This window comes from Homarus americanus, unplaced genomic scaffold, assembly GCF_018991925.1.
Source record: "Homarus americanus isolate GMGI-L3 unplaced genomic scaffold, GMGI_Hamer_2.0 scaffold16712, whole genome shotgun sequence".
Taxonomy (NCBI): domain Eukaryota; kingdom Metazoa; phylum Arthropoda; class Malacostraca; order Decapoda; family Nephropidae; genus Homarus; species Homarus americanus.
The window spans coordinates 10,315,928-10,328,444 of NW_024757794.1; the positions used below are offsets into that span (position 1 = coordinate 10,315,928).

At 43.2% G+C, this 12,517-nt stretch overlaps 1 protein-coding gene across 3 annotated transcripts in view; it reads right to left on the reverse strand.

Moving 5' to 3' along the window:
• LOC121857639 (cyclin-dependent kinase 14-like) overlaps positions 1-12,517 on the reverse strand; it is a 126,615-nt gene that overhangs the window by 46,074 nt on the left and 68,024 nt on the right. For all 3 annotated transcript variants that reach the window (XM_042353700.1, XM_042353699.1, XM_042353698.1), the window contains one exon: positions 5,461-5,654. In XM_042353700.1, coding sequence (XP_042209634.1) covers positions 5,461-5,654 — 194 coding nt within the window. The remainder of the gene's footprint in view (positions 1-5,460; positions 5,655-12,517) is intronic.

Genomic DNA, 12,517 nt, shown 5'->3' on the forward strand with positions numbered 1-12,517 from the left:
TAACCTGAGGCTGATTATCATTATGTAAGTCATGAAGTTAATTACTGTATTGTTAACTGAGGTTGATTATACTGACACCTGTATCATGGAGGGCTGGGCAGGTACTCTAAATCATGAGGCTGATTACAGGTACTCTTAAGTCATGAGGCTGATTACAAGTACTCTCATGGACGTCACATTTCCCATGATCCTCTTCTCTACTAATGAGGGCACGGGGTAAACAAAATACCTATGGGACCTACTGTTAGTGACGTTACTAAACACACGTGCTTATGTTTACTTTCGATCAGCTGGAGCCATAAACAAACTATCAGCTGATCTGTGACGTCACGTTCAAACTGTATAAGATGACGTATGAAACTTGTTAACTTCTTGACAAATGTTATGAAGAACACACAGCAAAAACCTCACGAAGAACAAAAGAACATAACAAAACACACCACATCATAGTTATAATTGGAATAACTTCATTTTTAACGCATTTTGAGTAATTTAACGAAACAATTAACACGCCTGGTGGTGATAAAAGGCACTATGAATCAGAATGTTAATAACGGAATTCAGTGTATGTGTGTGGGGGAGGGGGAGAGGGAGGGGGAGAGGGAGAGGGAGAGGGAGAGGGGAGAGAGGGGAGAGGAAAGGGAGAGGGGGAGTCAGCGCTACACCATTAACATCAGACATCAGCAATAAAAAAAACAAGCTATATATCAGGTTTCTTCACAGACAATGCCCTCTCACACTATACATGAGTCAGTGTTATTAAAATGGCTCACATGCGCCAATATGCCATGACTCCTAGTGCCATAATTTTGTCTCAGGGCCGAGGAAATATCCAATAATGTGGACGGTATTATCTGGAGCGGCCGTAATGGTGGTCACAACGAGAGGGGAATGAAACGTTCAGGGGATTGTGGCATTGTATCTTAAACTCCACTCACCTCGTATACGGCCTAACGTGTTAAGCTCCCCCCCACAAACAGTTTACTTAACGTATTATACCCACAGATAAAGTTACTGGTGGCAAACATATAACAGATTGTAAACAAAGTCATGTCACGGACGATATTCACTAGTTGCAAACAAAGTCATGTCACGGACGATATTCACTAGTTGTAAACAAAGTCATGTCACGGACGATATTCACCAGTTGTAAACAAAGTCATGTCACGGACGATATTCACCAGTTGTAAACAAAGTCATGTCACGGACGATATTCACTAGTTGTAAACAAAGTCATGTCACGGACGATATTCACCAGTTGTAAACAAAGTCATGTCACGGACGATATTCACCAGTTGTAAACAAAGTCATGTCACGGACGATATTCACCAGTTGCAAACAAAGTCATGTCACGGACGATATTCACCAGTTGTAAACAAAGTCATGTCACGGACGATATTCACCAGTTGCAAACAAAGTCATGTCACGGACGATATTCACCAGTTGCAAACAAAGTCATGTCACGGACGATATTCACCAGTTGTAAACAAAACTATGCGTGGCTGATAAATATTCCCCATTGTAATTTCGTTTTGTGTTGATGTTTCAGTCCGCCACGACGGGAGGAAAAACTACATTTTGTAAATATTGTAATTGTTGTTGTTTACTGCGTAGATGTGGTTAGGTTAGGTTAGCAATCGTTTGGTTAATTTAAGTTAGCAGCGTTTAAGTTAAGTTAGGTTAAGTTGGCGAGAATTTGGTTAAGTTAGCAATTGTATGGTTATATTAGGTTAGCGCGCACACACACACACACACACACACACCACACACACACACACACACACACACACACACACACACACACACACACACACACACACACACACACACACACACACCATTAACCTAAAAATATGAGATCCACCAAAAACTTTAATCTGCATCACTCAGGCTTTGATCCAACACACTTCCTAAAACAATTTTGGCGTCAGCGGCGGTAAGCAAACATGACAGTGAATATATCTCCATAGTGTGAGTGAGAGGGAGCGTCCTCCACACACACACACACACAATACAGTACAGGTGATGTGATATTGGATCCTCTCTCTCTCTCTCTCTCTCTCTCTCTCTCTCTCTCTCTCTCTCTCTCTCTCTCTCTCTCTCTCTCTCTCTCTCTCCGAACCTTAAATTATTCACGCACAAAAAACCCACAAAAAACAAAAGAGTAAATCACAAATAAAAGACAAATTTAATAAAACTTCTCAACCAATTACTACATAAACTTACAGCTTACAGACACAACACCTTACTACGTGTTGGTACAGGTGAAGAGAGAAGCTGTTAATTAAATAAGGTAAAAAATATAACACCTGTAGACTCTGTGTGTTATATGTGTTATGGGGTTTGGCTTTAGTTCAGGAGAGAGAGAGAGAGAGAGAGAGAGAGAGAGAGAGAGAGAGAGAGAGAGAGAGAGAGAGAGAGAGAGAGAGAGAGAGAGAGAGAGAGAGAATAAATGAAATAAGAAGCGAGAATAACAGCATGTAAACCCATCAGGTAACATCACTTAAAGTCTACGGTGTTATCCTGCCGTGTTTAACTTAATGCTACCGGCGGCGAGGGACTAAAGCAAAGGCAAAGACACGAGTAACAACAACAGAAACAACAACAACAAAGGGAACAACAAAACAGCAGAAAGAAAAAACAACAACAACAGTGGAAGCATTTGGTGTCCTCAGAGAGATGGTTTAAGTCCAGAATTTAAAAAAATCATTACTGTATCTGGAATTAATTAACCTCCAGTCTTATATAATACAACAGCCTCTAGTCATAACTACCACCTAACCTAACCTAACCTAACCTAACCTAACCAAACCTAACCTAACCTAACCTAACCTAACCTAACCTAACCTAACCTCGAAACTACTCTTGTACATCCTGGTAAAAAAAAAATATATTAATATATTTCTGGACTCACTGTATTTTTGTCCTTCCTAGAAAAAAAAACACCAAAAAAAACCAAATGACTCTCGTGTTTCTCTCATTTTAATGTTAATTTGATTATTAATTTACTTCATGAAATAATTAATGAGGTGAAAATACGAGGGTGTGTGTGTTTTTTAGGTCAGTCAATTAGGTTGGGTTGTCTGATGGTGTTTTATTTGTTTGTTTGTTTGTCTGTTTTGTCTGTAAGTGTGTTTGTGTTTGTTTATGTTTGTCTGTCAGTGCGTCTGTGTCTGTTGTTTGTGTCTGCGTGTGTGTATATGTATGTATGTGTCTGTGTTTGTCCATCTTTATGTCTGTTTGTCTGTATATGTAATACGCATACGTGGATTACAACCAAACCAAACCAAACCAAACCTAACCTAACCAAACCAAACCAAACCAAACCAAACCAAACCAAACCAAACTAACCAAACCTAACCTAACCTAACCAAACCAAACCAAACCAAACCAAACCAAACCAAACCTAACCTAATAACCAAACCAACAACTTAACCTAACCAAACCTAACCTAACCAAACCTAACCAAACCTAACCAAACCAAACCTAACCTAACCAAACCCTGAATAAAACGTTAGATATTTATTTTTCTTTTACACATCATTAAAACAATCTCATTATTTCAGCTCTATATTTAAGTGAGAAAAAAGAATGATGTTTGAAAGAACAGGTGAGGCAGTTTGAGTCTTAAGGCAATTTGAAGATTAAATGTTGGGTTGGTGTATAATTGGACATGCAAATTGCTTACACAACACCTGGCGCTTTCTCACGGGGGTACAGGTGTGGGTGGGGGTACAGGTGTGGGGAATGCAGGTGTGGGGTACAGGTGTGGGGGTACAGTGTGGGGAGTACAGGTGTGGGTAAAGGTGAAGTTACAAAATGAGGGAAAGAGAGAGAAAGAGACCAGGGATGGAGGATGAGGTGGGGGGAGACAGAGGGGAGGTCAGGAGAGGGACAGATGAAGGAGGAACAGGGAGGTCAGGGGAAACAGGGTGAGGCTAGGAGAGGAGGGAGACAGGGGATAAGGGGGAGGTAGGGAGGTCAGGGGGAGGGAGACAAAGGTAGGAGGAGCAGGGAGGTCAGGGGGAGACAAAGGGGAGGAGAAACAGGGGGTGAGAGTGTAGGTGGAGAGGTCAGGGGTCGAAGGGACAGGGGGTGAGGGATAGGGCAGAGGGTCAGGGTGAAGGGACAGGGATGAGGGGGGGAAGGAGGGGTGGTCAGGGAGGGGTCGCAGATGTCTCGGAGCGAACCATTAACTGAATTTAAAAACTGAAACGGTTTGGGCTTCATAGGGGAAAAAAATAACATAAAACGACTCTCGTCTTTTCGGAATTTTCCCTTCATTTTTTCCCTTCAATTTTTTCCCTTCAATTCTGAGCGACTCTTCTCCTTCATATAGCGGGGGGATTAAAGCGCTATACTATAAAAGAGAATTAGAGGTGATTCTCCTATATCCATCTCCATATAAACTGGCACTTAGAGGCTCTTTAGTCTTTTTCTTTGAGCCCAGCTGATAGGTATTCTATGTTAAACCTTAAAGGGGCCATGATTATACTATGTAATACTTGGCATTAGGTTCGAAAATACTACGATAAAACAGGTCTAAATCACCCTTTAAGAGTCAGGTGGCGGATGTGTCTGTGTGAGTCGGGCAGTCATATAATTGTAACTCACGTGTGGAAGGTCTTGTATCATAAAGGTGAGAATCCTATGGTATCGTATGGTAAGAGTCGCCTTTAATGACTACTGATGGTTGTGTCTCTGTAGCCTCGAGGTCGTGTAATTGTCGGTGTGTTTGATCCTCGCGAATTACGTTAACTGAAGAATTAACAAGGCGGCCTTGGCAATTTGGCGATATTGGCGTTTTTATCATTCATTAACAACCTTCAGGGCTGGCGGTGGCTGAGTGGATACAGCTCTCGGTTCCCGTCCTAATGTTCACTGGTTCGATCCCCTCTCAAGGTGGTCGTGTGCAGTGTCTTTTCATCTCCCTCTTGAGTCGTTAAGCTTCCAGGAACTAATTCTTACTTTCAATGACCTTTAATTGCGTTTCTTCTTCTTCTTCTCGTTTATTCTTTCTCTTTCTTATATTTGTTGTTACTTCGTCTCTTTCTCTTCTTCTTCTTCGTCATTTCTCACTCCTTACCTTCTTCGTCTTCTCTTCTTAATGCTCTTCTTCCCTCTCCCACTCCTACATTCCGCTATATCCTCACTACTCCTCTTCCTCCTCCTCCTCCTCCTCTCCCACCCCTCTTCCTTTCAATACACTCCTCTATATCGTCACTCAATCCTCCTCTTCCTCCTCCTCCTCCTACTTTTCCATCCCCTATCCTCCTCTTCCTACACTCCCTCATATCCTCACTCCTGTTCTTCCTCTTGCACCCCTCCTCCTCTTCCTCCTCCCTCATCCCCCCTGTTCTTCCTCTTCCACCCCTCCCCTCTCTCTTCCTCCCTCACCCCTACCTCAACCACCCACCACACCTCCCCCACCAGAACCAAAACACACACTCTTCTACTCACCCCAAAAGCGGAGAATCGTTTACACTTGCGGGTGTCTTTACAAAGGTACACCTCTGACTTGGGTCTTGGAGGTTTCTTGGGCCTCATGATGACCTTCTGCTCGCTGCGAATGTCCTCGTCGAGAAGCTTAGAGTCGGAGGAGACGGAGAGCTGCCTGGAGAGGGATTCCCTATGGTCAACCAGCCGCTCCCAACCTGTAGTAAAGGGAAGAAATGATGGTGGATAGTGTTAGTATGTGATGGTGAGAAGGGATGGTGATATTTAAAGAATGGTATTTTGAATAATGATGTAAATTAGTATAAGATTGATAATGGTGATGGTAGTCGTAATAATAATAATGATGATGATGATGATGATGATGATGATGATGAGGATGATAATAACAACAATAAAAAACATCACTAAACTAAAATATATAAAAAGATATAGAAGAAGAAGAGAGAGAGAGGTCAGTGGGCCAGCAGTTTGCTTGGCTCTGGTTGACGCAAATGTTAAATACCTAATGGCAAAAATTGTTAATGTGGCGGTAATCCTTCCTCCATCCTCCCTCCCCCCTCTCTCAGCCCACCACTCCCTCTCTACCCACCCTTTCTCTTCCCCATCCCTCTTCCCTTTCTCTATTACCCGTCTTTTCCCCCATTCCTCTCCCTTCCTTCACCCCCTCCTTTCTTCATTCCTCCTCCCTTTCTCCCTCTCTTCTCCCTTCCGTCCAAACCTTTCCTCCTTTATCTCTCCAGCCCTCCTACCTTCTTGCCTCCCTTCCTTCATTCTTCCTCCTTCCCTCCCTTCCTTCATTCTTCCTCCTTCCCTCCCTTCCTTCATTCTTCCTCCTTCCCTCCCTTCCTTCTTCATTCTTTTCCTCCTTCCTTCTTCCCTGCTGTAAAACCCACAAACAGCTTCCATATATTGTGTCAGCTGTGAAGGAAGTAACAACACACCTCCTGACGTTCTCCACAGCTGACAGTCTCTCTTTCTCTCTCCACTCAACAGCTGACAGTCTCTCTCTCTCTCTCCACTCACGCAGCTGATAGTCAAGAGTCTCCTATACAAGTCGTGCTGATAACAGTGTCCAGTCCGAGGGGTGAAGCTGACAGTCTCCCCTCCCTCACAGTACACGCGCTCGGCAGTGGAGGGGAGCTCACACACACACACACACACACACACACACACACACACACACACACACACACATTACTACTACTACTACTACTACTACTACTACTATAGACTTATCACTACATATTTTATTATCAACTTTTAGAGTGCATCAGTGAGTCAGCTGCATCGGTGAGTCAGCTGCATCGATCAGGACTTGTGAATACCATGACTCACTGGTTCATTGACTCACTCACTGGTTCACTGACTCACTCACTGGTTCATTGACTCATTCACTGGTTCACTGACTCACTCACTGGTTCATTGACTCACTCACTGGTTCACTGACTCACTCACTGGTTCACTGACTCACTCACTGGTTCACTGACTCACTCACTGGTTCATTGACTCACTCAACAACAATACTATACCACTACTACTACCACTACCAACCACCATCGCCATCACCACAATTACCACCACTACCATCATCTCCAAAACCATTACCACTAACACAACTACCTCAACTACAATCATTAATACCACTACCACTACTACAACCACCACTGCCACTACCACCACTACCACAACTACCACCATTACCACCACCACCACAATCTCGTCTGGACACAATCTGTCTCCCTCTAAGAAAATTAAATTATGTTTTTTTTCTGGGTTTTTTTTCGTCAATTTGTCTTGAGTTGGTTGTTGGGTGATGAATGGCCGCGAGGAAATGAAAGAAGACGAGGACACGCGAGGACAACCACAGACACGAGATCGTTACCCTGTTCGAGGACGGTCATGAGATATCCCCACACACACACAAAAACGGTCATGAGATATCCCCACACATACAAAAACGGTCATGAGCGACAAGACACACACACACACACACACACGAAGATGATCACGAGAGAAAGAATTGATGTACACCCGAGAACGGTCATGAACGAGTATTAACGTACACAGTAAAACAGTCATGAACGAGTATTGATGTACACACAAAAGTAATCATGAAAGATCCCGGCAGACGTACACACAAAAACAGCCATAAGTGACTAAACGCACACACACACACACACACAAACACACACAGGAGAACGGCTGCGAAATAAGCAGTGGTGCAAGCATGGACTCCTGCATGATTTATCCTAGCGGGGAGGGGAGGGGAGGGGGGAGGGATTGCAGGGAGGGGGAGGGCAATGGTTTGACACACACAGGCAGAAGGGAGGAAAGGGGGCCAGATTTTTGCCTGCTTGGGTCGGAAGGATGTGATAATTTGCATAATAATTTTGTTTAACAATTGTATCAGAATAAAAGATAAATTTGCATATTTCCCTAAATTTACCAAGATACAGGGAAAAATTGCATGATATTTTCCCTAGTGACCCACCCCGCAAAAAAAAGGAAAAAATGCAACATATTTCCCTAACCACATCAACAAAGGAGGGAAAAAATCAACATAATTCCACCAACATAGAAACAGGTAAACATTGCTCACTAAATACAAACATTCTTACACGGAAAAAGAAACAGACAGACGGGAAGAGAGGGTGATGGTGAGTGCTTTATTGTTCCTTAGGGGGGGATAATAAATAAGGTAGGATGATTTAGTGGATAGAGAAGAATAAGGGGAATGACGTGGAGGAGGAAGCAGGAATAGGGGAGGTGGGAAAATAATTTATAGGGCTAGGACAGTGATGGATAGGAGGGAGAGAGAGAGAGAGAGAGAGGAGGAGAGAGAGAGAGAGAGAGAGAGAGAGGAGAGAGAGAGAGAGAGAGAGAGAGAGAGAGAGAGAGAGTTCAGTGAATAACTGAAAGAGTACAGAGCCTTTATAGGTAGATAGACACAATAAACATAAAACAGAGAAAGAGCAAAAATATAATTAAAAAAGTAATCAGTGTCCATCTTGAAATATTCTATAGGCCTAAAAGAAAAAAAAATCCACCTAAAATAAAGGAGATAAATGAGAAGAGCCTAAAAAAAAAGAATAAATGGGAGTCGGTGGTGGGGGATAGGGGGGTGGGGTGAGGGGAGGGGTGAGGGGAGGGGGGGGGGTAGGTAGAGATATATGACCAAAAAAATAATTAATCATAGACCACAGAAGGAATTACGCGCTTTAAGACAAATAGGTGGTGATAGTTTTTTTTGGGGGGGAAGGGGGAGGAGGGGAAGAGGGGGGTGGTAGGAGGAGAGGGAGGTAAGGGAGGGGTGTGACTAGGGAAGGGCAAGGTGGGGCTAAGAGAAAGAAGAAGAAGAAGAAGAAGAAGAAGAAGAAGAAGAAGAAGAAGAAGAAGAAGAAGAAGAAGAAGAAGAAGAAGAGGAGGAGGATAGTGGAGGAGGAGGAGGAGCAGGAGGAGGAGGAGGAGGATGGTGATTCTTTTTCCTCCGAGATTACAAAAGGAAAAAATATAATGATGGTAATTAATGAAGTTGGTGTATAATCTAATATGTTGGTAATCGTCAGTCTGTCTGTCTGTCTGTCTGTCTGTCTGTCTGTCATTCTGTCTGTCTGTCTGTCTGGGTACTACACATCGTATATAGAATTTTAGTAAGCCTGTCCACTAATTTGGTGTTGTGTTCCCGGGGATGAAGAGAAGAGAAGAGAAGAGAAGAGAAGAGAAGAGAAGAGAAGAGAAGAGAAGAGAGAAGAAGAGAGGAGAAGAGAGAAGAAGAGAGGAGAAGAGAGATTATGGGTCTGTTATTACGATGGGGTTAAAATAATCTCTCGTACACCATAACACTACACCATACACTACACCATACTACCACACCCTACACCACCACACCACCACACCACACCACCACACAACCACACCACACCACCACACCACACCACCACACCACCAAAAAAGATCAAACGGTCGCGCCGGTATCCATCAGAGATAATCTAAACAAACAATTTACTCCCATTGCCTCAGGTGGGGGGAAGGGGGGAGGGAGGATGGGGGGTGGGGGATGGAGAGGAAGGGAGGGAGGGAGGATGGAGGAAGGGAGAGGAGGAGGGAGAAAATAGACACAGAAGCACTTCATTTTTAAACTACTAATTTTTCTCAGTTAATTCAATATCTCTCCTTTTTTTATCTTCGTAATTGTAATGAAGAGAGTTTTTTTTTTGGGGGGGGGAGAGAAGTTATTTAAATCACATGACTGTAATTGGTTATTTGTAAATCTATTTTCTATTTTGTATCTTACAGGATTATTTTTTTTTATGTAGACACCTGAAATTGAAATAAAATTAGAGACATACTAGTATATTCCCATGGCTTCATTTTAAGGTTATTAATAATTCTATCTCTATATATATACTTTTGGGGGTCTTGTTTGGGGGTGGGGGTGGGGGGGTGGAGGACTTTATTATTAAAAAACAGTAGAGGAAAAAAAAATCACAAAATCACCCGTGTGGTTTTTAGTACAACGAGGAAAAGTTAAATGAGTTTTTGAGATTGAGATTTTTAGTTTGTAAACAAATCGATCGTGTTGACGTCTGTGGAAGGTGAAGTGTGAAAGATAGCAGGGAGAGGGGAAGGAGGGAAGGAGGGAGGGAGGAGGGAGGGAGGGGAGGGAGGGAGGAGGGAAGGAGGGAGGAGTAAGATAGAAATTGTGGATAGGAGGGAGGAGGGAGTGAGGAAGGAGTAGAAACTGTGAGAGGGAGGGAGGGAGGGTTAAATTGTGGAAGGGAAGGGGTGGGGAGAGAAGGGGGTAAAATTGTAGGAGGGAGGAGATGAATCGGAAGTGAGAGAAAGAGAGAGGAAATATTAAAGCAAGAACGGGAGAAGGGAGGAGAAGGGGGAGGAATGGGGGAGGTAGGAAGAGATAAATGTGAAGAGAGATAAAAATAGGGAATAAGGAGCGCTGTTAAAAGGAGGGAAGAAAGGAGGGAAGAAGGGGAGGGAAGGGAGGGAGGAAGGGAGGAGGAAGGAAGGAGGAAGGGAGGGAAGAAGGAGGAAGAAGGAGGAAAGGAGGAAGGGGGGAGGGAAGGGAGGGAAGAAAAGGAGGAAGAAGGAGGAAGGATTGGATGGAGGAAAGGGAGGGAGGTAGGGAAGGAGGAAGGGAGGAGGGAGGGATAAGAGTTAAACAGTAAGAGGGGGAGAAACGAGGAGAGTGAAAATGGAGACATATGGAACTAGAATTGTTGAGAGAGAGAGAGAGAGCCAAAAGACATGAATGATTAAGAATGTAAATAAACAGAGGTAAACGGGATGACAGACACACGGGACAGACAAACAGATAGACAGGTAGACAGGAGAAGAGACGGATCCCACAGACCTTAGATATCCCGTAGACAGACGATACAGACAAGGAAGACCCACTTAACCACAGACAGACAGACAGGCAGACAGACAGGAACGGTCCCGTCACCCTGGACACAAACTACCCCCTCGGGAAATACCACAGCGATAAAATTCTCCGCCGGATGGGTGATATAGCGTCTGGCGGACCTTCGCCACTGAATCCAGGTCGCTGAAGTTAAGGACCCTAGTGGAGCCTGAGTGTTGGAGCCTAGAGTTGGTGCTGGTTAGTTGGTGGAGCCTAGTTAGTAGAGCCTAGTTACCGAAACATAATCACTGGAGCCTCACGCAAAAAAAAACAAAAACACTCCCACGGATTTATTTACAAACTTTCATACGAATCCCCTAACCTAACCTAAACCTAAACCTAACCAAACCAAACCTAACCTAACCTAACCTAACCTCACCTAACCTAACCTAACCTAACCTAACCTAACCTAACCTAACCTAACCTAAACTTAACCTAACCTAATCTAACCTAACCTAAACTTTCGAAAATCACTCAAAACCCACATCAACATCCTCACAATCGCCAAAATATCCACACTAGCACCACTAAAATATGATTTGGCGAAAGAAACATCGCCAAATCGTGAAATATTATAATTATTGGCAGTAAAGAAAGAAAACGTATTAAAAGAAGCCATTATGAGGGTAGACTTAAATAAACCTGTTTTGGTCTACACGATACATGAATATTAATGTGATGTTGATCTTGTCAGTGAGTTTTGTTGACGTGTGGATGCTGCTATCTTGATGTCTACTCAGCGAAGCGCCATTAAAACCATACTCAGCGCCTTTAAACCTTACTAGGAGACTTTAAACCACACTGAGCACATTTAAAACCTTACCCAGTGTCTTTAAAACCATACTGATAGCCATTAAAACCACATTGAGAACTTAAAACCCATATAGAACGCCATTAAAACTCTACTGTGCGCCATTAAAACCTTATCGAGCGCCATTAAAACCTCACCGAGCGCCATTAAACCTCACCGAGCGCCATTAAACCTCACCGAGCGCCATTAAACCTCACCGAGCGCCATTAAACCATACCGAGCGCCATTAAAACCATATTTACCGACACTCAAACTTACATTACGTCTTTGGTCATAGAAAACGTTGAAGGCAAGAGTCAAGGAGTTACTGGGGTATATTCCTTGTGGAGAACTTTGACCCTAAACACTGTGTAGAGAGAGAGAGAGAGAGAGAGAGAGAGAGAGATAAACAAACACACAAATTAATTTATTCGAGCTAGGTAAAAAAAAAAACACTGATGAGACAAACAGAGGGTGATTGACCTGTGTGTTTGTCTTGGTGCCTGTGTTTGTGCGTGTTTGTCGTTACGTTTGTGTGTGTGTGTTTGTCGTTACGTTTGTGTGTGTGTGTGTGTGTATGTATGTATGTATGTATGTATGTATGTATGTATGTATGTATGTATGTATGTAATATAAGAGAAATAACATCATCCTTATCATTATCTTCTGAGATGAATTATTAAAACCCTAAAGTTTCTACCAACACTTGAGAGAGAGACATGAAGAGGCTATACAACAGTGTATCTTAAGGGCGGAAATCTCACGTAAGAGACTATGGATTGGTGGTCTTTAGTGGTTTAGGGTGAGATAAGACCGTGTTGTAAGGGAAGGGGGGGACGATTGTGTGGACG